Source organism: Panulirus ornatus, chromosome 8 (genome assembly GCF_036320965.1).
Source record: "Panulirus ornatus isolate Po-2019 chromosome 8, ASM3632096v1, whole genome shotgun sequence".
In the NCBI taxonomy this organism is placed as follows: Eukaryota; Metazoa; Arthropoda; class Malacostraca; order Decapoda; family Palinuridae; genus Panulirus; species Panulirus ornatus.
The window spans coordinates 3727416-3750602 of record NC_092231.1 but is presented as its reverse complement, the minus strand read 5'-3'; the positions used below and the strand labels follow the sequence as shown (position 1 = coordinate 3750602).

Genomic DNA, 23187 nt, shown 5'->3' with positions numbered 1-23187 from the left:
GATTTCAGTCATCGTTCTTATAATAATCTCCACACCCTCCCTGGGGTTAGATTATTTTCCATGTCCAATTGCGAATACGCTCGGACGCTTCGGTTACGATACCTGACTTTACAGGATCGTATCTCCTACGACAGAGAATCAAGAACGAAGTAGTTAAAAGTTAGGTCTGAAGTCGGTGGGGCGCAACACTCTCGTCACCAGCTACACAGCCGCGCCCGGTTACTCATTGCCACTGTCTCGGCCTGTCCTTGAAAATTATCTGGCGTCCATAACTATGCAATATGTATATTATTAACAGACAATGTTTTTTATGAAGATAATAATCTTAAACACAAGGTGATTTTCTTTAATACCTATAACATTAAAGACCATACAAAGGCACTGACTCAAGTGAATAATTCCTTTGCGAGGATCCTCATGAAATATCTGGCATCTGAAGAGAGAGTGTTTTGCCACACTTCAAAGCGACCATCAGTGTTCTATATGTGTGTAAGTGATAAACATGACGAAAGATTATGTTCTTGCTCCTTCTAGTGAGACGTTTGCACCAGAGGCTGCCACCTTAACGTCAAAACGCAGAAGACCGTTGTGGGGTGAGTATATACATTTAAATGCCACCGAGAGCCCGACCGTGCAACATCAACAAAGCTTTTCTAGGGAGTTTGGAGACCACAGAATGTTAAAAGTGGAGGAATGGTGATGCTGTGAAATTAATGTCTACTTGCCATATTTATGTATAGGAAAAGGAACAGTTTGTAAAGATAGCAATTTGACGTGGACGATGAGTTGATCTATGTTTTCAATTAGAATAATTTCATGGAATCTTGTATTTGGTGAATGTTAGATTTCATTACAGCGTAAACTAGTTTATAGTTATCACGTGATTTTATGATAGAAAATATATATGTATTTATGCATGAAATAGTGCGACTAGTGCTTTGCTATATGACACACACGGACACGCGAACATGGGTCCGTTGTTAAGGCTGTTATTAGTGAGCTGTGTTAAGTTTCTTTCCAGAACTCAAGTTGTAAGAATATGTGTACGGATAAGCTTATTATTATAAGAGAAAATTGGAGCAATCAGAACAGCGACAATTTATTGGTCAAGGATTTACATTGGATAACTCGCCAAAGGACGTGTGTAAAGTATAGGCGAGATCCGTACATATGAAAACCATACTTGTTTCCATTGTCTATTTGCTCTTTTCCCTTATCTTTGAGTTAAGAGCAAGCGATGTCAGAATTTCAGTATTTCTACTAACAGAGGCCTGATGCAGGCTGCTAGAAGAAACACGTGATAGTTTTGGCAATTTGGCACAGCTTTTACAGATCTGAGAATTTTGATACGAACAGAGAAGGGAGGTAGAATAGCTAGGCTTATGGTAAATGTAGGAAAATTCAGCCCATGTTGCAATCACATGTTACTTCAGTTGAATTTCTACTCTACGTCTATTGCAGTTGTAGATAGAGACGCGTGGAATATCGACATGATTGTGCCCAAATCTTATATATTTCGGCGAAAATGCAACAAATGACTCGTCGTCTGGATGGCCGTAGTTAGTAAACAAAGGCGTGTTTTGTTTGCTGATGGGTCCAGTTTGCCAGCGGGTCATCACCTAAAACATCTCCATTTACATTCGACCCTTTTTATGTCGGTTTCTTGACTGTGACTCTGTAAGAATAATGAAAGTACATTGTACAGAAGATATTAATGCGGTGTTACACTAGGGGAAACTCGCTGCTCTCTAGGGTGTAGAGTACCCTTGTGCCAGATATTATATTGTTTTTAAGAGATCAACGAGAAAACTCATGAGTTTATAACGTTCAAAAGAAATCTGCTGATTATTAAAGTTGCCATACCTCCATGCAAAACCAAAATACAGCAGTCAACCTTAGTTACCCATTCTCTATACATCACACCTCTCCTTACGCGTCATGTACACGATAAGAATACCACACTGACTCACTGCTCGTCTCTTACAACCCCCACCCCCCGTTCTTCCCCTAACCCTCAGGTATGTTCAAGTTTACCTCATGGTTCTCACTGTTTGGTTTAGTCCGCACATCATCTTTTGATTATTTCATTTATGGATTTTGCTTGTATCTGTGGCGTGGAATGCAATACTAGGTCGTGGCCCCATGAGGAAGCTTACAGTTTATTATTTAATCCAACTTGTAGTTTGGTGTGTAGTGTGAATAATGACTGTGGTGTGACGTGTGACTGTGATGTGATATGTGACAATGGGTGTGATGTGTGAATGTGTAGTGTGATGTGTGACTGTGTGGTGTGTGAATGTGCAGAGATGTGTGACTGTATGTGATTGTGGTGCAGTGTGATGTAGGACTGTTTCGGTGCTGACTGTGTACTCCGAGTTAACATGGGCTGCATATATATATATATATATATATATATATATATATATATATATATATATATATATATATATATATATATATGCAGAGATGTGTGACTGTATGTGATTGTGGTGCAGTGTGATGTAGGACTGTTTCGGTGCCTGACTGTGTACTCCGAGTTAACATGGGCTGCATATATATATATATATATATATATATATATATATATATATATATATATATATATATATATATATATATACGAACAAAATGCACATGAACTCGCACCTTCATAGAACATACAAACCTCCCACAGCCTGGATCGAATCCAGGACCTCTGTGCAACAGGCTCAGGCGGGAGGGCTACCGCTAGGCTATGATCGCCCCTAATGGAGAAGTGACTATTCGAATACTATGTACTCGAATACTCTTCGTCTCACGTTGGTGAGCAACGGGTTCTACACATGTCTTTTCCCATCAGGCTCACACAGCCAGCAGATAGCATTTTACTGAACCTAACTGTAGCGGTGATGGAAAATACAGTAACTTCCCGTTGCAGTAGTCAAATAAAGTGCAAAGGTTCCTCCACACATGTGCACATATCCAATTAACTTTAGGAGATGATACGCACTTTTAGATACACATACGCAGACATGTCCAAACTCATTTACGGACTTTTATAGTGCAGTTAATGGCGTTGTGACTCATCAACCTGATGATGGGCCCAGGTTTCGAACTTTGGACATAGCAAAAGGCTGACAACCAACTCAGCTGTTTACCCTCTTTAGTGCTTGTTGATGAATGGATACCTGGCATAAGTACGCGTGTGTTTACACAAGGTTAAGACATGGTATATGTTCAAAAATTAGCATAGGGAAGAACACGACCTTTAAAACCTTCCCTCTGTAATACGCAAACATAATTCAGTTTAGTGCACGGGACAGAATGTCACTTCGCATGAATTCCTGATTTTCAGGCATGGGATCGTCCGCGATGACCCCTAGTGCAGGGGGTTGGAGGGACTCAGGACTAGTGGAGCTGTTGAAGTACAATATGGTAGAGAGGAGAGAACATTAATGTAATTCGTGGGTAAATGTTAAGGAGAGCTAGGCGTCTTGAGACAAGCTTAAGTGAAGTTTCCGGATTCAAATGTTTTACTTGCTCGTCTACCCCCGAAGGACGAATTGACTAAATGGGCAGATTACCAAAAGTTATTTTGAGTAATGCCAGGTATAGTAAGACAGTACGGCGAGTGCGAGAACTGAAATCTGTAATGAAAAAATGGAAAAAAAATGAATTTACATAAGTTGTACACGAAAGCGGAAGTCTGGCTGCAAAATTGGTTACTGTATCTTAAACCAATGAATTGACACTGTGAATCACACATACTCTGAATTGTTATAGTATTATTGCTAAGAGGTGAATCGAAAACCTGTATGTATTGAGAAAGAATCAGTTATGGAACGAGATCAGACAATATCTAGTGTTGCTTTTGCCATGTGTGTGGGCAAAAGTTACTTTACTGCTAATTAATACTTCATATTTCTGTATATGATATTTATAAATGGTGTTATTATTTAAGGTTCTGACACACGAGCAGTCCAAGATATAAGAAAATTTAGTGTGAAAAGAATACCGTTAGTTATCTAGGATGGACATGCCATGCAAATTGTTAATAGACACGTCCAAGAACACGAGACAAAACTCCTCTTTACTCATATATTTAAACAAACCCATTCTCTCTCTCTCTCTCTCTCTGTTCCAGCCACATCTCAGGCATACAATTGCATGTATCTAAATCATGTAATCTCTCAGTATATTTAAATAGTTCTAGTATTTACACACACGCACACACACACACAAATGCAACCGTTCTCCAGAGATGGATGGATATTTACTTATGCACTGAAGGTATCCAAAGTGCACGCCGAAGTGCAGACACGACCAGTTTAGCTGATAATGCGTCACTGGAGCACGCCCATCAAATTACACCTTTCGCTGTCAAATATTTAGAACCAATATATCTTCTGTCCCCACCCGCCCGTGCAGCACCTGCCATGTCAGGAGTTCATGAACACATGAACAGCACCTGCTTGCTGATCTTGCTGTCTGTCAACACGCCTAGTGCGGATCTTGGGCAGACAATGATTTGGTGAAAGTTTGGCGTAGACCTGAATTCGTTTGACGACAAGGATTACGCATCAGTTGCTCTGAGAGAGAGAGAGAGAGAGAGAGAGAGAGAGAGAGAGAGAGAGAGAGAGAGAGAGAGAGAGAGAGAGAGATTACGGAGAGGGCGATCTAAATACTGAAAGTTAACGCGTGTGGAAACATCTTTCTGGCCAGGAGTAGTTGTTTCAGATGAGACATTAACGACATCCTTCATGATCTGTGTTGCAGTGTGGGTCGGTTGGTCGGTGCTGGCCGTTGTGGTGGTCGTGGCAATCATCGTTACTGTGGTGGTGGTAGTTAATGTCAACAAACCCGTCCTTCCAGGTAAGTTATCCTGCATCACCAGTACAAACGTAACGACCTAATCTCTGCCTGGACAAACGTTTCGGGTCGAATCTTCAAGTAATCTCGTACTAACGGGATTCCCACCCCTGTGGCAACTTCCTTTGTGCATGCCTCTCCAGGCTCACATCCTCTCTTTCTCCTACCTTCTCAGTCACTTTTTTTTTTGTATCTGTCTTGAGATTATGAAGTTCACTTGGAAGTCCAAGTTGGTTGATTGGTTGTTTGAACTTACGGCCTATTAACTGCCAGGGGGAGTCATTAAGGCCGTCAGCCTAAGGTACATCCACCGACCGAAAAATCTTTAACACCTTCTTCAGGTGTAAAAGATAATTCTAGGACCTCATACACACTCTCACTGTGGATGTATCCCATGTGGGTAGTCCATACTGCATTGGATATTTAAATGCAGCGAATTGAACACCGTTCTTAAATGTTTACATTTTTTCCCATGATGTGTTTATGATACCGTGTGATCTTAATGCTGACTCTCATACAGAGTTTCCATACCTGGCACATCAATAGGAAATTAGTTTTCAGTGTATATTGGGAACCGTATCTTCTACGATTTTTCATGCTCTATTAAAGAGAATGCAGTCAGGGTTTTCAGGTATACGCTTTAACTGCTGACGTTATGTCGGCCGTGAACAATATCTGCACGTTTTCTGACTTTGATTTCAGTAGTGTTGATCTCTTCCAGTCTGGTGAGTAGACGAGCTTGAATGAGTATTTTCATTGGTTTTCCTCCAGTTGCTGCGGAACGTTTCTTATGGTTGGGATTGGTGGGGATCAACCATATGGATATGTTTGACCTCTTAACCTCATAGTGAACAACTAACCCTTTTTCATTCAGTGGCACTGGAGCCCACTCTCATCTTGCATACCAACGACCATTCTCTGTGATACAAAGCAGTGGGCAGGATTCAGGATGGCCTTAAATGTGATGCCTCTCTGTTCAGGATGTGTGAAGAGATGGGAGTCAAAAATCGCTTTATGTTAGTTTATTTGACAAATTATAAACTCTAGAAAACATTTATGTTTATTGATAATTGCACATCAAAAGTGAACTTTTGCAGTAGCTCTTCCAATAGTTTAATAGCATACAAATCATATTGTTATTGACAATTATCCATCAAAGTGAACATTTGCAGTAGCTCTTCCAATAGTTTGATAGCGTACAAATCAATAAATGCAGCAAGTTCAGCACTTCCTAAGGCCTATGGATTCAGTGGTGGTTAAGGGAAGGGGGACAGATCTCCAACTCCCCACCCTCATTTGTTCAGGTAAAGTAAGGTGCAGCTGCCCAAATTACACCAGTAGTGAGTGGTTTTGCCTCCTTTGTCCTGTGATTCGCAATACCATTCTGCCATATTCTTGTAGGAGGCTTGTGTTTCTTTGTTTCTCTTACACATTTCTGTAACTATAGGGTTTCTCCCAAATCTGATGTTACGTACATACCTTCACCTTTTCAGTCACCACTTTTCCTTACAACTTACCTAGTACACTCTACAAACTTATACCTCTGTAGTTTGAACGCTCAACTTTTTCCTCATTGTCTTTGTACGGTGGCACTGTGATATATGCATTTCACCAATCCTGAGGCACCTCACCATGATCAGCAGTGAAAATCCTAACTAACTAGTCAACAACACAGTCACCCCATTTCCAAAGAAATTGAACAGCATTTTCATCCATGCCAGTACCATGTAAGATTTAATCTCATGCAAGACTTTTACCATCTCTTATCTCTTCATCAAACCACATTCCATAACTCTTTCACTTTGTACACCTCACATCTGCCACCCTGTCATCAAACACATAAAGCAATCCTTCAAAATAGTCAGCTGTATCTCCTCCTCACCTCATCACTATGTTATCACTTCCCCATTTGTCTGTCCTTGGCTCTGATGTTTCCACTTGTTCACTAGTTTTTCTCAATATTAATCTCCTTCCAAACATCTTATTTTTCCTGAATTTCATTGATAATCACTCACCAAAACTCATTTGCCTTGTTCCTTCCTCTTGACCTGCTGCTTTCTCTTGTACATCTCTCAATCATTTGCACTTATTCTCTGTAAGCACTGCCCTTACACCTTTCTTTTCTCTTTCACTAGCAACTTTATTTTGTCATCCCACCATTTGTTACCTTTCTCACCTGCTTGCCTCCCACCTTCCACATACTTTTTCTTGCACATGCCAGCAATGCTTCCCTAAATATCTCCCATTCTTCATCCACATCCGTTGCTTTGTTTACTCTGATCATATGGCATTCTGCTTCCAAGCTCTCATGGTATTTCTTTACCTTCTTATTTACGAGTTTCTTAGTGTGATTTCATATGTTCCTGGTTGGTCTGTCCTTACATCTGTCAAAGTTCTGTCTCTGACCACTTTGTCGACTTCCCATAAAAAGTTAGTGGTTGTGATTACATCACTCCTCAGTCTTCTCTCTGTGAAGATGGTACAATTTAAATTCAAGCCATTCCCAGGAACATAGCACTCTTACTTCTGGTACCATCTTTGTTGCCTTCCACCAGACCTTGTCTATTAGCGCTTTCTGCTTCTTTAGGTGACCTAACCTCAGAAGCATATTCAATTTTGGCCTTATGTGGGATAGGAATAACTTACAAAATATTTCTTTATGCACATACTTGAAAGCTGTTTGTTTTGCTAAATATTCTTTTAATATGAGATTGTGGCAATGGTTTAGGAATGATGTCAACTTCCAAGTCCTTCAAAGACACAGAATCCTGTCGTTCGCTCTTGCCCATTTTCATTACTTTAGATTTGCTTGGGTTGAATTTTATCTACCAAGTTTCAGACCAAATTTAAAGTCTGCTTAGGTCCCCTTGTAATCTGATGCAATCCTCCTTGCTTTTTCCTTCCCACTTGACTTTTCCGTCATTTGGAAAAATATTCGGACAGGATTCTATACTTTCAGGCAAGGTAATGGTCTCAGAAATGAGCTTTGTGACACTCTGCTGGTCACCTCACCCTTTTGGAAATAGCTCCTTTAAACATGGGTCCTTTGTTCCCTCCTTCTGATACAATCTATCCATTGTAGGAGCTCCTCCCCTTATTTCTGCCTAGTGATCCAGCTTCGTAATCAGCCTTCCATATAGTATACTGCCAAATGCTTTTTGGCAGTCTAGATACAAACAGTCTCACCCAGTGATACCCTTAGTCTAGAACTAAGCTCACTCTCTCATAGAACTCTAAGAGCTTTATTACACTACCTTTTCCTGAAACCATGCAGTCCCTCACAAAGGAAATTTCCCAGTAAAAAGTCATCCATTTACTTTCTTATAATCTTCTCCAGAACATTACAGACCAAGGATCTTATCCTGATTCACCCATCTGTCTCTGTCACCCTCCCACTGAGGCAAATACCCACTTATCCACTCAATTGTTCACTTGTTCACCCCATCCACACAACATACTTAAACATCCACTCTCTGACTGAACAACTTTAATTCACACATCCACCATTTCTCTCTTATCCACCCTCTTCCAGACAACTACATTTTTCTGTATTCTTCAGTGCTGTCTTTTGCATAAGTAAACTTCTCAGATGTGGAACCACTACTGGTGAATGCAGTTCACATCTAAGAGCATGTAATATGAATCTCTCCCTGTCAGAAACCTCATAGCAATTCCCACTTTCAGGTCTGGTTGTCCATCCTGCCGGGATAGGTGACGAGCGTCTCATAGTAATCAAGAAGGACGGCCTAACGCATAGCCCTGTGAAGTTTATTGAAGGTCAGTAAACTCTGTCTCAGTCTTTGGCTTCTATTTGTGCACAGCCATATAGATATACAGTGGGAGGCAGTGGTGTCCTAAGTGGAGGGAAGACTGGGCAACTGCCTGGTGTCCTACATTTTATGGGCTCCCCCTAAAATATATACATTCTTTGTACTGTTTGAATCACTTTCTATTTATTTGTATCATCAGTATTGTGTGAGATACTTTTATTACATTTGCATTTTTTCCCTGCAAAAATCGTCCAAATGCCTCTCTCTTCTCTTTCACTAATAATCTTACTTCTTCACCCACCACTCACTACCCTTTCTAATCAACCCACCTCCCATGCTTCTCATGCCACAAGCATCTTTTGCGCAGTCCATCACTGCTTCCCTAAATACATCCCATTCCTCCCCTACTCCCCTTACCTCTTTTGTTCTCACCTTTTTCCATTCTGTCCTCAGTCTCTCCTGGTACTTCCTCAGACAAGTCTCCTTCCCAAGCTCACTTACTCTCACCACCCTCTTCACCCCAACATTCTCTCTTCTTTTCTGAAAACCCATACAAATCTTCACCTTCACCTCCACAGGATAATGATCAGACATCCCTCCAGTTGCACCTCTCAGCACATTAACATCCAAAAGTCTCTCTTTCGCGTGCCTGTCAATTAACACGTAATCCAATAATGCTCTCTGGCCATCTCTCCTACTTACATACGTATACTTATGTATATCTTGCTTTTTAAACCAGGAGGACAAGAGAAAGGTGCAAGAGGTGAAAAAGAGGGCAAATGAGAGTTGGGGTGAAAGAGTATCATTAAATCTTAGGGAGAATAAAAACATGTTCTGGAAGGAGGTAAATGAAGTGCGTAAGACAAGGGAGCAAATGGGAACTTCAGTGAAGGGGGCTAATGGGGAGGTGATAACAAGTAGTGGTGTTGTGAGAAGGAGATGGAGTGACTATTTTGAAGGTTTGTTGAATGTGTTTGATGATAGAGTGGCAGATATAGGGTGTTTTGGTCGAGGTGGTGTGCAAAGTGAGAGGGTTAGGAAAAATGATTTGGTAAACAGAGAAGAGTTAGTAAAAGCTTTGCAGAAGATGAAAGCTGGCAAGGCAGCAGGTTTGGATGGTATTGCAGTGAAATTTATTAAAAAAGGGGGTGACTGTATTGTTGACTGGTTGGTAAGGTAATTTAATGTATGTATGATTCATGGTTTCAGAAGTGGTAGAGGATGTGTGGATCAGGTGTTTGCTTTGAAGAATGTATGTGAGAAATACTTAGAAAAGCAAATGGATTTGTATGTAGCATTTATGGATCTGGAGAAGGCATATGATAGAGTTGATAGAGATGCTCTGTGGAAGGTATTAAGAATATATGGTGTGGGAGGCAAGTTGTTAGAAGCAGTGAAAGGTTTTTATCGAGGATGTAAGGCATGTGTACGTGTAGGAAGAGAGGAAAGTGATTGGTTCTCAGTGAATGTAGGTTTGCGGCAGGGGTGTGTGATGTCTCCATGGTTGTTTAATTTGTTTATGGATGGGGTTGTTAGGGAGGTAAATGCAAGAGTCTTGGAAAGAGGGGCAAGTATGAAGTCTGTTGGGGATGAGAGAGCTTGGGAAGTGAGTCAGTTGTTGTTCGCTGATGATACAGCGCTGGTGGCGGATTCATGTGAGAAACTGCAGAAGCTGGTGACGGAGTTTGGTAAAGTGTGTGGAAGAAGAAAGTTGAGTAAATGTGAATAAGAGCAAGGTTATTAGGTACAGTAGGGTTGAGGGTCAAGTCAATTGGGAGGTGAGTTTGAATGGAGAAAAACTGGAGGAAGTGAAGTGTTTTAGATATCAGGGAGTGGATCTGTCAGCGGATGGAACCATGGAAGCGGAAGTGGATCATAGGATGGGGGAGGGGGCGAAAATTTTGGGAGCCTTGAAAAATGTGTGGAAGTCGAGAACATTATCCCGGAAAGCAAAAATGGGTATGTTTGAAGGAATAGTGGTTCCAACAATGTTGTATGGTTGCGAGGCGTGGGCTATGGATAGAGTTGTTCGCAGGAGGATGGATGTGCTGGAAATGAGATGTTTGAGGACAATGTGTGGTGTGAGGTGGTTTGATCGAGTAAGTAACGTAAGGGTAAGAGAGATGAGTGGAAATAAAAAGAGCGTGGTTGAGAGAGCAGAAGAGGGTGTTTTGAAATGGTTTGGGCACATGGAGAGAATGAGTGAGGAAAGATTGACCAAGAGGATATATGTGTCGGAGGTGGAGGGAACGAGGAGAAGAGGGAGACCAAATTGGAGGTGGAAAGATGGAGTGAAAAGGATTTTGTGTGATCGGGGCCGGAACATACAGGAGGGTGAAAGGAGGGCAAGGAATAGAGTGAATTGGAGCGATGTGGTATACAGGGGTTGACGTGCTGTCAGTGGATTGAATCAAGGCATGTGAAGCGTCCGGGGTAAACCATGGAAAGCTGTGTAGGTATGTATATTTGCGTGTGTGGACGTGTGTATGTACATGTGTATGGGGGGGGGTTGGGCCATTTCTTTCGTCTGTTTCCTTGCGCTACCTCGCAAACGGGAGACAGCGACGAGGTAAAAAAAAAAAAAAAAAAAAAAAAAAAAAAAATGATTCATGGTGAGGTGCCTGAGGATTGGCAGAATGCGTGCATAGTGCCATTGTAGAAAGGGAAAGGGGATAAGAGTGAGTGCTCAAATTACAAAGGTATAAGTTTGTTGAGTATTCCTGGTAAATTATATGGGAGGGTATTGATTGAGAGGGTGAAGGCATGTACAGAGCATCAGATTGGGGAAGAGCAGTGTGGTTTCAGAAGTGGTAGAGGATGTGTGGATCAGGTGTTTGCTTTTAAGAATGTATGTGAGAAATACTTAGAAAAGCAAAATGATTTGTATGTAGCATTTATGGATCGGAGAAGGCATATATAGAGTTGATAGAGATGCTGTGAGAAGGTACTAAGAATTATGGTGTGGATTGCAAGTTGTTAGAAGCAGTGAAAAGTTTTTATCGAGGATGTAAGGCATGTGTACGTGTAGGAAGAGAGGAAAGTGATTGGTTCTCAGTGAATGTAGGTTTGCGGCAGGGGTGTGTGATGTCTCCAATGTTGTTTAATTTGTTTATGGATGGGGTTGTAAGGGAGGTAAATGCAAGAGTCCTGGAAAGAGGGGCAAGTATGAAGTCTGTTGGGGATGAGAGAGCTTGGGAAGTGAGTCAGTTGTTGTTCGCTGATGATACAGCGCTGGTGGCTGATTCATGTGAGAAACTGCAGAAGCTGGTGACTGAGTTTGGTAAAGTGTGTGGAAGAAGAAAGTTGAGAGTAAATGTGAATAAGAGCAAGGTTATTAGGTACAGTAGGGGTGAGGGTCAAGTCAATTGGGAGGTGAGTTTGAATGGAGAAAAACTGGAGGAAGTGAAGTGTTTTAGATATCTGGGAGTGGATCTGTCAGCGGATGGAACCATGGAAGCGGAAGTGGATCATAGGGTGGGGGAGGGGGCGAAAATTTGGGAGCCTTGAAGAATGTGTGGAAGTCGAGAACATTATCTCGGAAAGCAAAAATGGGTATGTTTGAGGGAATAGTGGTTCCAACAATGTTGTATGGTTGCGAGGCGTGGGCTATGGATAGAGATGTGCGCAGGAGGATGGATGTGCTGGAAATGAGATGTTTGAGGACAATGTGTGGTGTGAGGTGGTTTGATCGAGTAAGTAACGTAAGGGTAAGAGAGATGTGTGGAAATAAAAAGAGCGTGGTTGAGAGAGCAGAAGAGGGTGTTTTGAAATGGTTTGGGCACATGGAGAGAATGAGTGAGGAGAGATTGACCAAGAGGATATATGTGTCGGAGGTGGAGGGAACGAGGAGAAGAGGGAGACCAAATTGGAGGTGGAAAGATGGAGTGAAAAAGATTTTGTGTGATCGGGGCCTGAACATGCAGGAGGGTGAAAGGAGGGCAAGAAATAGAGTGAATTGGAGTCATGTGGTATACAGGGGTTGACGTGCTGTCAGTGGATTGAAGCAGGGCATGTGAAGCGTCTGGGGTAAACCATGGAAAGCTGTGTAGGTATGTATATTTGCGTGTGTGGACGTGTGTATGTACATGTGTATGGGGGGGGGGTTGGGCCATTTCTTTCGTCTGTTTCCTTGCGCTACCTCGCAAACGCGGGAGACAGCGACAAAGTATAAAAAAAAAAAAAAAAAAAAAAAAAAAAAAAAAAAAAAAAAAAATGATTCATGGTTTCAGAAGTGGTAGAGGATGTGTGGATCAGGTGTTTGCTTTGAAGAATGTATGTGAGAAATACTTAGAAAAGCAAATGGATTTGTATGTAGCATTTATGGATCTGGAGAAGGCATATGATAGAGTTGATAGAGATGCTCTGTGGAAGGTATTAAGAATATATGGTGTGGGAGGCAAGTTGTTAGAAGCAGTGAAAGGTTTTTATCGAGGATGTAAGGCATGTGTACGTGTAGGAAGAGAGGAAAGTGATTGGTTCTCAGTGAATGTAGGTTTGCGGCAGGGGTGTGTGATGTCTCCATGGTTGTTTAATTTGTTTATGGATGGGGTTGTTAGGGAGGTAAATGCAAGAGTCTTGGAAAGAGGGGCAAGTATGAAGTCTGTTGGGGATGAGAGAGCTTGGGAAGTGAGTCAGCTGTTGTTCGCTGATGATACAGCGCTGGTGGCGGATTCATGTGAGAAACTGCAGAAGCTGGTGACGGAGTTTGGTAAAGTGTGTGGAAGAAGAAAGTTAAGAGTAAATGTGAATAAGAGCAAGGTTATTAGGTACGGTAGGGTTGAGGGTCAAGTCAATTGGGAGGTGAGTTTGAATGGAGAAAAACTGGAGGAAGTGAAGTGTTTTAGATATCTGGGAGTGGATCTGTCAGCGGATGGAACCATGGAAGCGGAAGTGGATCATAGGGTGGGGGAGGGGGCGAAAATTTTGGGAGCCTTGAAAAATGTGTGGAAGTCGAGAACATTATCCCGGAAAGCAAAAATGGGTATGTTTGAAGGAATAGTGGTTCCAACAATGTTGTATGGTTGCGAGGCGTGGGCTATGGATAGAGTTGTTCGCAGGAGGATGGATGTGCTGGAAATGAGATGTTTGAGGACAATGTGTGGTGTGAGGTGGTTTGATCGAGTAAGTAACGTAAGGGTAAGAGAGATGTGTGGAAATAAAAAGAGCGTGGTTGAGAGAGCAGAAGAGGGTGTTTTGAAATGGTTTGGGCACATGGAGAGAATGAGTGAGGAAAGATTGACCAAGAGGATATATGTGTCGGAGGTGGAGGGAACGAGGAGAAGAGGGAGACCAAATTGGAGGTGGAAAGATGGAGTGAAAAGGATTTTGTGTGATCGGGGCCGGAACATGCAGGAGGGTGAAAGGAGGGCAAGGAATAAAGTGAATTGGAGCGATGTGGTATACAGGGGTTGACGTGCTGTCAGTGGATTGAATCAAGGCATGTGAAGCGTCCGGGGTAAACCATGGAAAGCTGTGTAGGTATGTATATTTGCGTGTGTGGACGTGTGTATGTACATGTGTATGGGGGGGGGTTGGGCCATTTCTTTCGTCTGTTTCCTTGCGCTACCTCGCAAACGCGGGAGACAGCGACGAGGTATAAAAAAAAAAAAAAAAAAAAAAAAAAAATGATTCATGGTGAGGTGCCTGAGGATTGGCAGAATGCGTGCATAGTGCCATTGTAGAAAGGCAAAGGGGATAAGAGTGAGTGCTCAAATTACAAAGGTATAAGTTTGTTGAGTATTCCTGGTAAATTATATGGGAGGGTATTGATTGAGAGGGTGAAGGCATGTACAGAGCATCAGATTGGGGAAGAGCAGTGTGGTTTCAGAAGTGGTAGAGGATGTGTGGATCAGGTGTTTGCTTTTAAGAATGTATGTGAGAAATACTTAGAAAAGCAAAATGATTTGTATGTAGCATTTATGGATCTGGAGAAGGCATATATAGAGTTGATAGAGATGCTGTGTGGAAGGTACTAAGAATTTATGGTGTGGATTGCAAGTTGTTAGAAGCAGTGAAAAGTTTTTATCGAGGATGTAAGGCATGTGTACGTGTAGGAAGAGAGGAAAGTGATTGGTTCTCAGTGAATGTAGGTTTGCGGCAGGGGTGTGTGATGTCTCCATGGTTGTTTAATTTGTTTATGGATGGGGTTGTTAGGGAGGTGAATGCAAGAGTTTTGGAAAGAGGGGCAAGTATGAAGTCTGTTGGGGATGAGAGAGCTTGGGAAGTGAGTCAGTTGTTGTTTGCTGGTGATACAGCGCTGGTGGCTGATTCATGTGAGAAACTGCAGAAGCTGGTGACTGAGTTTGGTAAAGTGTGTGAAAGAAGAAAGTTAAGAGTAAATGTGAATAAGAGCAAGGTTATTAGGTACAGTAGGGTTGAGGGTCAAGTCAGTTGGGAGGTAAGTTTGAATGGAGAAAAACTGGAGGAAGTAAAGTGTTTTAGATATCTGGGAGTGGATCTGGCAGCGGATGGAACCATGGAAGTGGAAGTGAATCATAGGGTGGGGGAGGGGGCGAAGATCCTGGGAGCCTTGAAGAATGTATGGAAGCAGAGAACATTATCTCAGAAAGCAAAAATGGGTATGTTTGAAGGAATAGTGGTTCCAACAATGTTGTATGGTTGCGAGGCGTGGGCTATGGATAGAGTTGTGCGCAGGAGGGTGGATGTGCTGGAAATGAGATGTTTGAGGACAATATGTGGTGTGAGGTAGTTTGATCGAGTAAGTAATGTAAGGGTAAGAGAGATGTGTGGAAATAAAAAGAGCGTGGTTGAGAGAGCAGAAGAGGGTGTCTTGAAATGGTTTGGGCACATGGAGAGAATGAGTGAGGAAAGATTGACCAAGAGGATATATGTGTCGGAGGTGGAGGGAACGAGGAGAAGTGGGAGACCAAATTGGAGGTGGAAAGATGGAGTGAAAAAGATTTTGAGTGATCGGGGCCTGAACATGTAGGATGGTGAAAGGCGGGCAAGGAATAGAGTGAATTGGATTGATATGGTATACCGGGGTCGATGTGCTGTCAGTGGATTGAATCAGGGCATGTGAAGCATCTGGGATAAACCATGGAAAGTTCAGTGGGACCTGGATGTGGAAAGGGAGCTGTGGTTTTGGGCATTATTGTATGACAGCTAGAGACTGAGTGTGAATGAATGGGGCCTTTGTTGTCTTTTCCTAGCGCTACCTCACACACATGAGGGGGGAGGGGGATGTTATTCCATGTGTGGCGAGGTGGCGATGGGAATGAATAAAGGCAGACAGTGTGAATTGTGTGCATGTGTATATATGTATGTGTCTGTGTGTGTATATATATGTGTACATTGAGATGTATGGGTATGTATATTTACGTGTGTGGACGTGTATGTATATACATGTGTTTGGGGGTGGGTTGGGCCGTTTCTTTCGTCTGTTTCCTTGCACTACCTCGCAAACACGGGAGACAGCGACAAAACAAAATAAATAAAATATATACTTTTATTACAGTTTCAAGGATGGGACAAGTGAAATTGACATCAGAATTGTTTTATTTGCTCAAAGGTCATCACAATTAATACCCCAAGGGGCCCCAGTTAACTCTCATTCCTGGGTCCCGACAACCTTAAGGTTATCTGTGCTGGAAGTATGGTGTACAGGTCTGTGTGTGAGTGTATGCTTTTCTCAAGGACTAACATCAGTTATGCATTTCATATATTACTCCAGAGAACTTGAGAATATGCTTAATAAATCATCTCTAGTGATTTTGTGAGGAGATTTCAGTGTCATAGAGCTGAGTAAACTTTAACATAATTTCCTTTATTGTTAAAGGCCTCAGGTATGAGCAAAAGTCATCACAAAGGCTCATTTATTAATGAAATATACAGTTTCTACCCATCTCTTTATCGAAAACTCCTTACAACTCATGTCTATCCTTTGATGATTCTGTAATTCCACCTCTTTACTCAGTGAACATGATTGGTATAATTGTAACATGCACTCTCTCTTGGAAATCCCACATTGTGGGAATAGTTCAGTCTTCCTCTAAGAAACAGGGTATCCTGTTTTGATGACGAAATTACTTCTCTTCTGAACAGTCACTCCGTTTATATGAGAGTTTGACTCATCCTTTTATAGAGTGATGCTTTCACATTTGAGGTGGTTCTAGCTCTGTAACTATAATTGACAGAGTTGTGTCAAAAGCAGTCCGACCTTACTGTAAACTGCCCCAGGCTAACTTTCAAACTTCCTCCTCTTGCCCTATGCCACAGTGTTGGTTCACTTTTGCTCTTTTATAGCTATTAGTTTGGTTTTTGTTCCCAGGAGCTGACTGCTTGTGTGTTCCCACCACTAGCTAGACAACGCAGTACTTGGCAAGCTGCTGCATTACATGATTACTATGTGGCCATTAGCAAGTCAAGGTTGGGTTGTTTTGATACCTGCTTTCCCTACACTTCAAAGCTCTGACACTCTCTACCTTCTCATGTCCTTTGCAATAAATATGACTTGCTCATTTTAAAAGACAGGTCTTTTACTTTCTCAAAAATTCAAAAATGCTTTCCCTTGCCTTTTCTTTTTCCGTTTCATAATTCTCTCTATATTTCAGTGAAGGCCTGTCTTTGATGTGGACTTTTGTCTGTGACTGAGCCTTCAGCATAGAAAAAAATCAGTAAAGGAAATTCAGATAAAAGAAGAAAGGGCAAGTCATAGTTTTTACAAAAGCATGAGAAGGCAAATAGTGCCATAACCTAGATGTATAGGGAAAAAAAACAATATATATAACACCCCTCCCTTTCAGCTGCTGGGAACGTACAGTATTTATGTGATACAGTGGCTGTAGAAGTACTGTAACTTCTCATGTGGGATGGAGGTGCCCAGACAGGCAACTTTGGAGAAGGGAAAGCAGAGTAATAACTACAGAAGAGAGAGAGCAAACAACATGGAGTAGGGAAAGTAAATTTATATTAGTGAGGTAAATCAGGCAGAGAATGTTGAAGTGCTGAATCTGCTGTTGACTCATTATTTGGTGAATTATGTTGCTGTAGAGCAAAACTTGTGGAGAAAAAAAGATGATATGAAGCAAATGTTATAAGGGAAAATCTTATTCTCAAAGATGGATTTAGGCACACCTTAAAGAGAGAGAAGAATCATATAGCTTTGTGATAAAGTTATTGCACCCGAGAGGTTTTCAGAAGCAGAAACAATGATGTATGTGACTATGAAGTCATTCCTCACTTCCCCTGATGCTTGAGGAATGAATGAAGGACAGCCATCCATTTTATGGGATTCTGAGTCTTGAGGTAAGATGAATTATGTAGAATAAGGACCTCAGTGCTTCTGATGCATCAGACCTCTTCAGAAGATTTGGATTTTTTGAAATCTTGATTAGGTGAGATGATCATTGATGAGCATGACAATTCTTGCATTTCTCAATCTCATTTACCTGTCACTGTAGATGACCACGTTAACATCATATTGTTTGACAAAGTCACATAGTCCTCTCCTAATGTACCATGACTTTCTAACTTGTATCCTTTCAGAGAACAAGCTAGAAAATATTCCTGCGAACGTCATTGACTGTGATGATGACACTTTCCCATCATCTGATCAAGTTTGCAGGTTTTCCCATTTGTGGCTAGGTGATGATTGTAGTGAAGCAAGTGGCTGGGGATACAGGACTGGTAGACCTTGCATCCATCTTAGTGTCACAAAGGTTGGAAAGAGACTGATTTTTCACCAAATGAAAATTATTGATTTTTCATATAAGTTACCTTGCTCAATCTTAGAGAAAGATACTGAGAAATTGCATCTTATTACATATTCAGGACCTCTATCTTTGTTCTTTTGGTGCACAGTGAATAGCATAAAGTTTAGTTGAATTGGAACAGTCTAAGCTATACTTATCTTTAGCATTATATCATTATGATATATTTCATATAAATGCAGAGTCATTGAGTATGTTTAAAACATGTACCACAGTATGCACAAACATTTCTGCTGCTGTGAGTAAAGCTAAAACAAGGGGAGGGAACACCATTGTCAAGTCTGCTATCAAAACATCTGTTCTAAGAAAATTTCCATGTATTTCTAATAGAAAGAAAAATTACAGGTATTAAACTGGATCCCAGAAGTTTACCAGAGTCTGGAAGAGCTACCAGAGGACATGCCCCAGGATATGAAGGACCAAATTGAACAGATCATCATGATAAATATCAAAATGCCAAAAGTAAGAAGAAAGATGCTTGTGTGAAGTTAAAAGTTTTTGATGAATTCTCTATACTTCATTATGATGGTATCAGCATTACATTGTTTATGGAGTCAGCTCTTACATTTATTGTTTTTTTTCCTTGTTGATTCAGTCTCTGTTTTGATTCTCCTTTTTTCCTCCAATTCCAGTTTGCATGATTCTGACAGTCTTGATTCATCTCTTATTAACACTGTGTTCCTTCATATAATATTTTCTTATACTGACTACATAGCATTCCTCTCTTTCGACATCACTAAGGCACATTGATATGACATCCCTTCCTTTGTTTTGGAAGAATGTGCCTCTCATCTTGCATTTGTGCTTGTTTAGTTTTTCCTTAGATATTAAATTTTTCCTCCCTACAAACATTGGTAAAAAACAATGTAAAGAAGGGAGAGTATTCTGATTTCACTTTACCATAAATATCTTGAATGTGACTGCCCTATTTTTTATGACTGTTTTTTTTGCAAGACAAGAGTATTATGTAACCCTGAGGACCCCTTCTCCAGGGGTATCTGCCACTTTAACAACTGCAAGGCTGGACTCATTTATGAGTGAGAAGTTCTTTAACGCGATTGTACTACAGTGATACAACCAGACCAAAATAGACTTTTTACTTGTGGCATAACCATGAGCAGGCAGAGTTCAGTAATACCTCAAGGCAAGATCCTTTGGTGATATTATGTCATTGATTGATATCTGAGCATCCTTACTGAAAGACTCTTTAGAATCTCTGTGTAGTAGCCAGTGATTTAAAGTTTCTGATGGGAGTTGGCATAAGGCTTTGATCTCAGAACTTCACTGTTTCAACTTTCTTTCTTCACTCTTTTCTCTTACTTTCATTTTTCTCTCATGTCAGTATATTTCCTTAATTTTTGTTGGGTCATCTTTTTTCCCAGTCATCACTGGTGTTCATCCGCGTCCAATTCTGTTTTTTAAATCTTCCTCCTTTTTTACCGTGAGCGTACTTTCTTCATCAAATAAATCTATTCACAAATAAACAGATGACTTGACTTGGTGTTTCCCACTTCTTTCACATCTATCCAGTGTTTTTCTGCTTTTTCATCATCACGGTTAGTGTCAGCTTTTTTTTATATTTAGCATTTCCTAGTTGAACTGATGCATCTTATTGAAATGTAATGCCTCTGCAGTGAATCCTACTTCCATTTATCTTTTATTGTGAAATCTTGATCACTTTCCCCTTCTTTGATTAATACAATGCCTTGTAATTTAGTTTAATGAAAATATAGATGTACTTGACTTCCACACATTCTTCAAGGCTCCCAGGATTTTCGCCCCCTCCCCCACCCTATGATTCACTTCCGCTTCCATGGTTCCATCCGCTGCCAGATCCACTCCCAGATATCTAAAACACTTTACTTCCTCCACTTTTTCTCCATTCAAACTTACCTCCCAATTGACTTGACCCTCAACCCTACTGTACCTAATAACCATGCTCTTATTTACATTTACTCTTAACTTTCTTCTTTCACACACTTTACCAAACTCAGTCACCAGCTTCTGCAGTTTCTCACATGAATCAGCCACCAGCGCTGTATCATCAGCGAACAACAACTGACTTACTTCCCAAGCTCTCTCATCCACAACAGACTTCATTCTTGCCCCTTTCCAAACTCTTGCATTCACCTCCCTAACAACCTTGAAGAATGTGTGGAAGTCGAGAACATTATCTCGGAAAGCAAAAATGGGTATGTTTGAAGGAATAGTGGTTCCAACAATGTTTTATGGTTGCGAGGCGTGGGCTATGGATAGATTTGTGCGCAGGAGGGTGGATGTGCTGGAAATGAGATGTTTGAGGACAATGTGTGGTGTGAGGTGGTTTGATCGAGTAAGTAATGTAAGGGTGAGAGAGATGTGTGGAAATAAAAAGAGCATGGTTGAAAGAGCAGAAGAGGGTGTTTTGAAATGGTTTGGGCACATGGAGAGAATGAGTGAGGAAAGATTGACCAAGAGGATATATGTGTCGGAGGTGGAGGGAACAAGGAGAAGTGGGAGACCAAATTGGAGGTGGAAAGAGGGAGTGAAAAAGATTTTGAGTGATCGGGGCCTGAACATGCAGGAGGGTGAAAGGCGGGCAAGGAATAGAGTGAATTGGATCGATGTGGTATACCGGGGTTGACGTGCTGTCAGTGGATTGAATCAGGGCATGTGAAGCATCTGGGGTAAACCATGGAAAGCTGTGTAGGTATGTATATTTGCGTGTGTGGACGTGTATGTATATACATGTGTATGGGGGTGGGTTGGGCCATTTCTTTCGTCTGCTTCCTTGCGCTACCTCGTAAACGCGGGAGACAGCAAAAAAAAAAAAAAAAAAAAATATGTACTTGAAATCCCCATTCTGTTTAGTCTTTGTAGGACACCATATATACAAGGATATCAAAAGCTGTCAAAAATTTTTATTCAGGTTTTGTAATTTCCCTTCCATGCTGGTATTGCAGTTATGCAAAGGACTGATTCATCCTTGTAATGGAGTTTTGTTCATACACCTGGGGAAGCTTAGGCTCCATGTGCCATGTACATTTTTGACTGAGCCAATTCCAAAAAAGAAAAAATGGTTTTTACATCTCTCCCAGCCAGACATCACATTAGACTGACTTTCTCTTAAGTCATGCAGTTGGTTCTTTCTCTTTCTCTCACTTGTATAGATATTACTTTGACTTTTGAAAAGCTGCCTGCTGCTTGTATACGTCTGCTGTAACTCTTAGCAAACCATGGAATCATATAATTACTCTGGGCTGTAGGCAACTCAGCGATTTCCCCCGGTGATGTCTGTTTCTTTCCCTTTATCAAAGCTATGAAACTCTTCACTTCTCATATCAGTCCCAACAAATACAACTTGCCCCTTTTCTGCCCAAAAGAAAAAGTTCACTTTAATTATTTCTTTTGCCACCTCCCTTTTTTTTTTTTCAAGTGATATCAGTTTGAGGACATTTGTTGGAGAGACTGGAGTCTTTATCACAAAGAGAGGGTTTCTTTTTGCATCAATGAATTTGAGAACATGGCTTGTAGCCAGTGTTGGGCACCGATAACTAAAAATGTAACTTTGATTACAAAAAGTCTTCCTTGGCATCTCAGCATACAAGTATCTTTTCCCAGCCCACTGACTTTCACACACACGCTTCTTTCCCTCTCTTGCTATTTCTAAATTCGCCACAAACTTTCACACTTGCCTTTAGGAAAAATTATGAGATGAACCACTTTCTGCCCCTCAGCACATTCACATCCAACAACTTTCCCTTTTGCTTGCCTATTGACCCCCATTTCCCTGAAAAAAATATCTGTTGGAGCTCTCCATATGACTAGTATGTATATCAAGGATATGCAAGGTAAAGAAATTCTCTCTTCACAATATTGCTATATACTCACATCTCTGTATGTGTAGTGATCTCTCTGCTCATCTGTATGATCAGGGGGTCACATACACATTACAGCTCAGGGTACCTCTGAAGATTATATGGATCAGTTTGTGAAATATTATGTACAGTAATTAATGCATGCCCAAGCTTGCCAGGATGGCATATGTGTACTATTTTGTATCTATCCCTATTAGGCTTTTGAAAATAAGCTGACCATAGAAGAATGTCCTATCTCCAGTGTGCTAAATTATTCACATACATTTTCAGTTGAGTAGGAAGTTATGCTTTCTGCGGTACAAGACCATAACTATCTTATCATTTAGCTTTTGTATAGAATACTGTAACTAGGAGCAATGTGTTAACTTGTACATGTTGCATGTGTGTATCTCCATTTCTAATCTCATGATCTTTTCCATCACAGATGCTGTGGGTTTCATGTGAGGGGTTGAATCCTGCTGATCGGGAGAACCTTGGGCCCCTCAAATACTCTCCCTGGACAGGCTTCCCCTTGCAGTATTTCCCTTACAAGGATTATCTTGCATACATGTCTCCCATTGTTGCTGTACAGCTGTTAAAGCCTAAACGTAAGAACATTCTGTGCATTTAGGAATGTCAGAGGTCATTAAATATATTTACTGAATTTATTCTGGAAATGCAATGTTAATTTAAGATTTTGACTATTTTCAAATGTTCTAGGTGGTGTGGCTATTGGGATGGAGTGTCGAATGTGGGCCAAGAACATTGACCCCAAAACAAGTGCTATAACCATTAATCTTATGCTGGAATAATAAGTACTTTATCACAGTAAACAACATTGTAAGTAGTACCAGATGTAAGTAACATCAGTTGATGATATTGGAATAATGAAAAATTGGAACTAACAAAAGTTTTTAGCCTTCACTCTGTCATTCAAGTATTGTAATGAAAAAGAAACATGTTTCTCTAAAGATTTTGAATGTTTTCTAATCATAAAATGGC

The 23187-nt window shown here is 40.9% G+C and overlaps 1 protein-coding gene across 3 annotated transcripts in view; it reads left to right on the top strand.

Moving 5' to 3' along the window:
- The first annotated feature begins 217 nt into the window (after nucleotides 1–217).
- Nucleotides 218–23187, top strand: part of LOC139749755 (sodium/potassium-transporting ATPase subunit beta-like) — a 28196-nt gene continuing 5226 nt past the window's right edge. The window contains exons 1-7 of one of the 3 annotated variants that reach the window (XM_071663963.1): nucleotides 218–593; nucleotides 4756–4851; nucleotides 8533–8625; nucleotides 18126–18298; nucleotides 18695–18811; nucleotides 22631–22793; nucleotides 22906–23025. In XM_071663963.1, coding sequence (XP_071520064.1) covers nucleotides 503–593; nucleotides 4756–4851; nucleotides 8533–8625; nucleotides 18126–18298; nucleotides 18695–18811; nucleotides 22631–22793; nucleotides 22906–22997 — 825 coding nt within the window. In that variant the 5' untranslated portion in view covers nucleotides 218–502 and the 3' untranslated portion in view covers nucleotides 22998–23025. Of the gene's footprint in view, nucleotides 594–4755; nucleotides 4852–8532; nucleotides 8626–18125; nucleotides 18299–18694; nucleotides 18812–22630; nucleotides 22794–22905; nucleotides 23042–23187 lie in introns of all 3 variants that reach the window. The other 2 variants (XR_011713032.1, XM_071663964.1) reach the window with 2 other exon arrangements.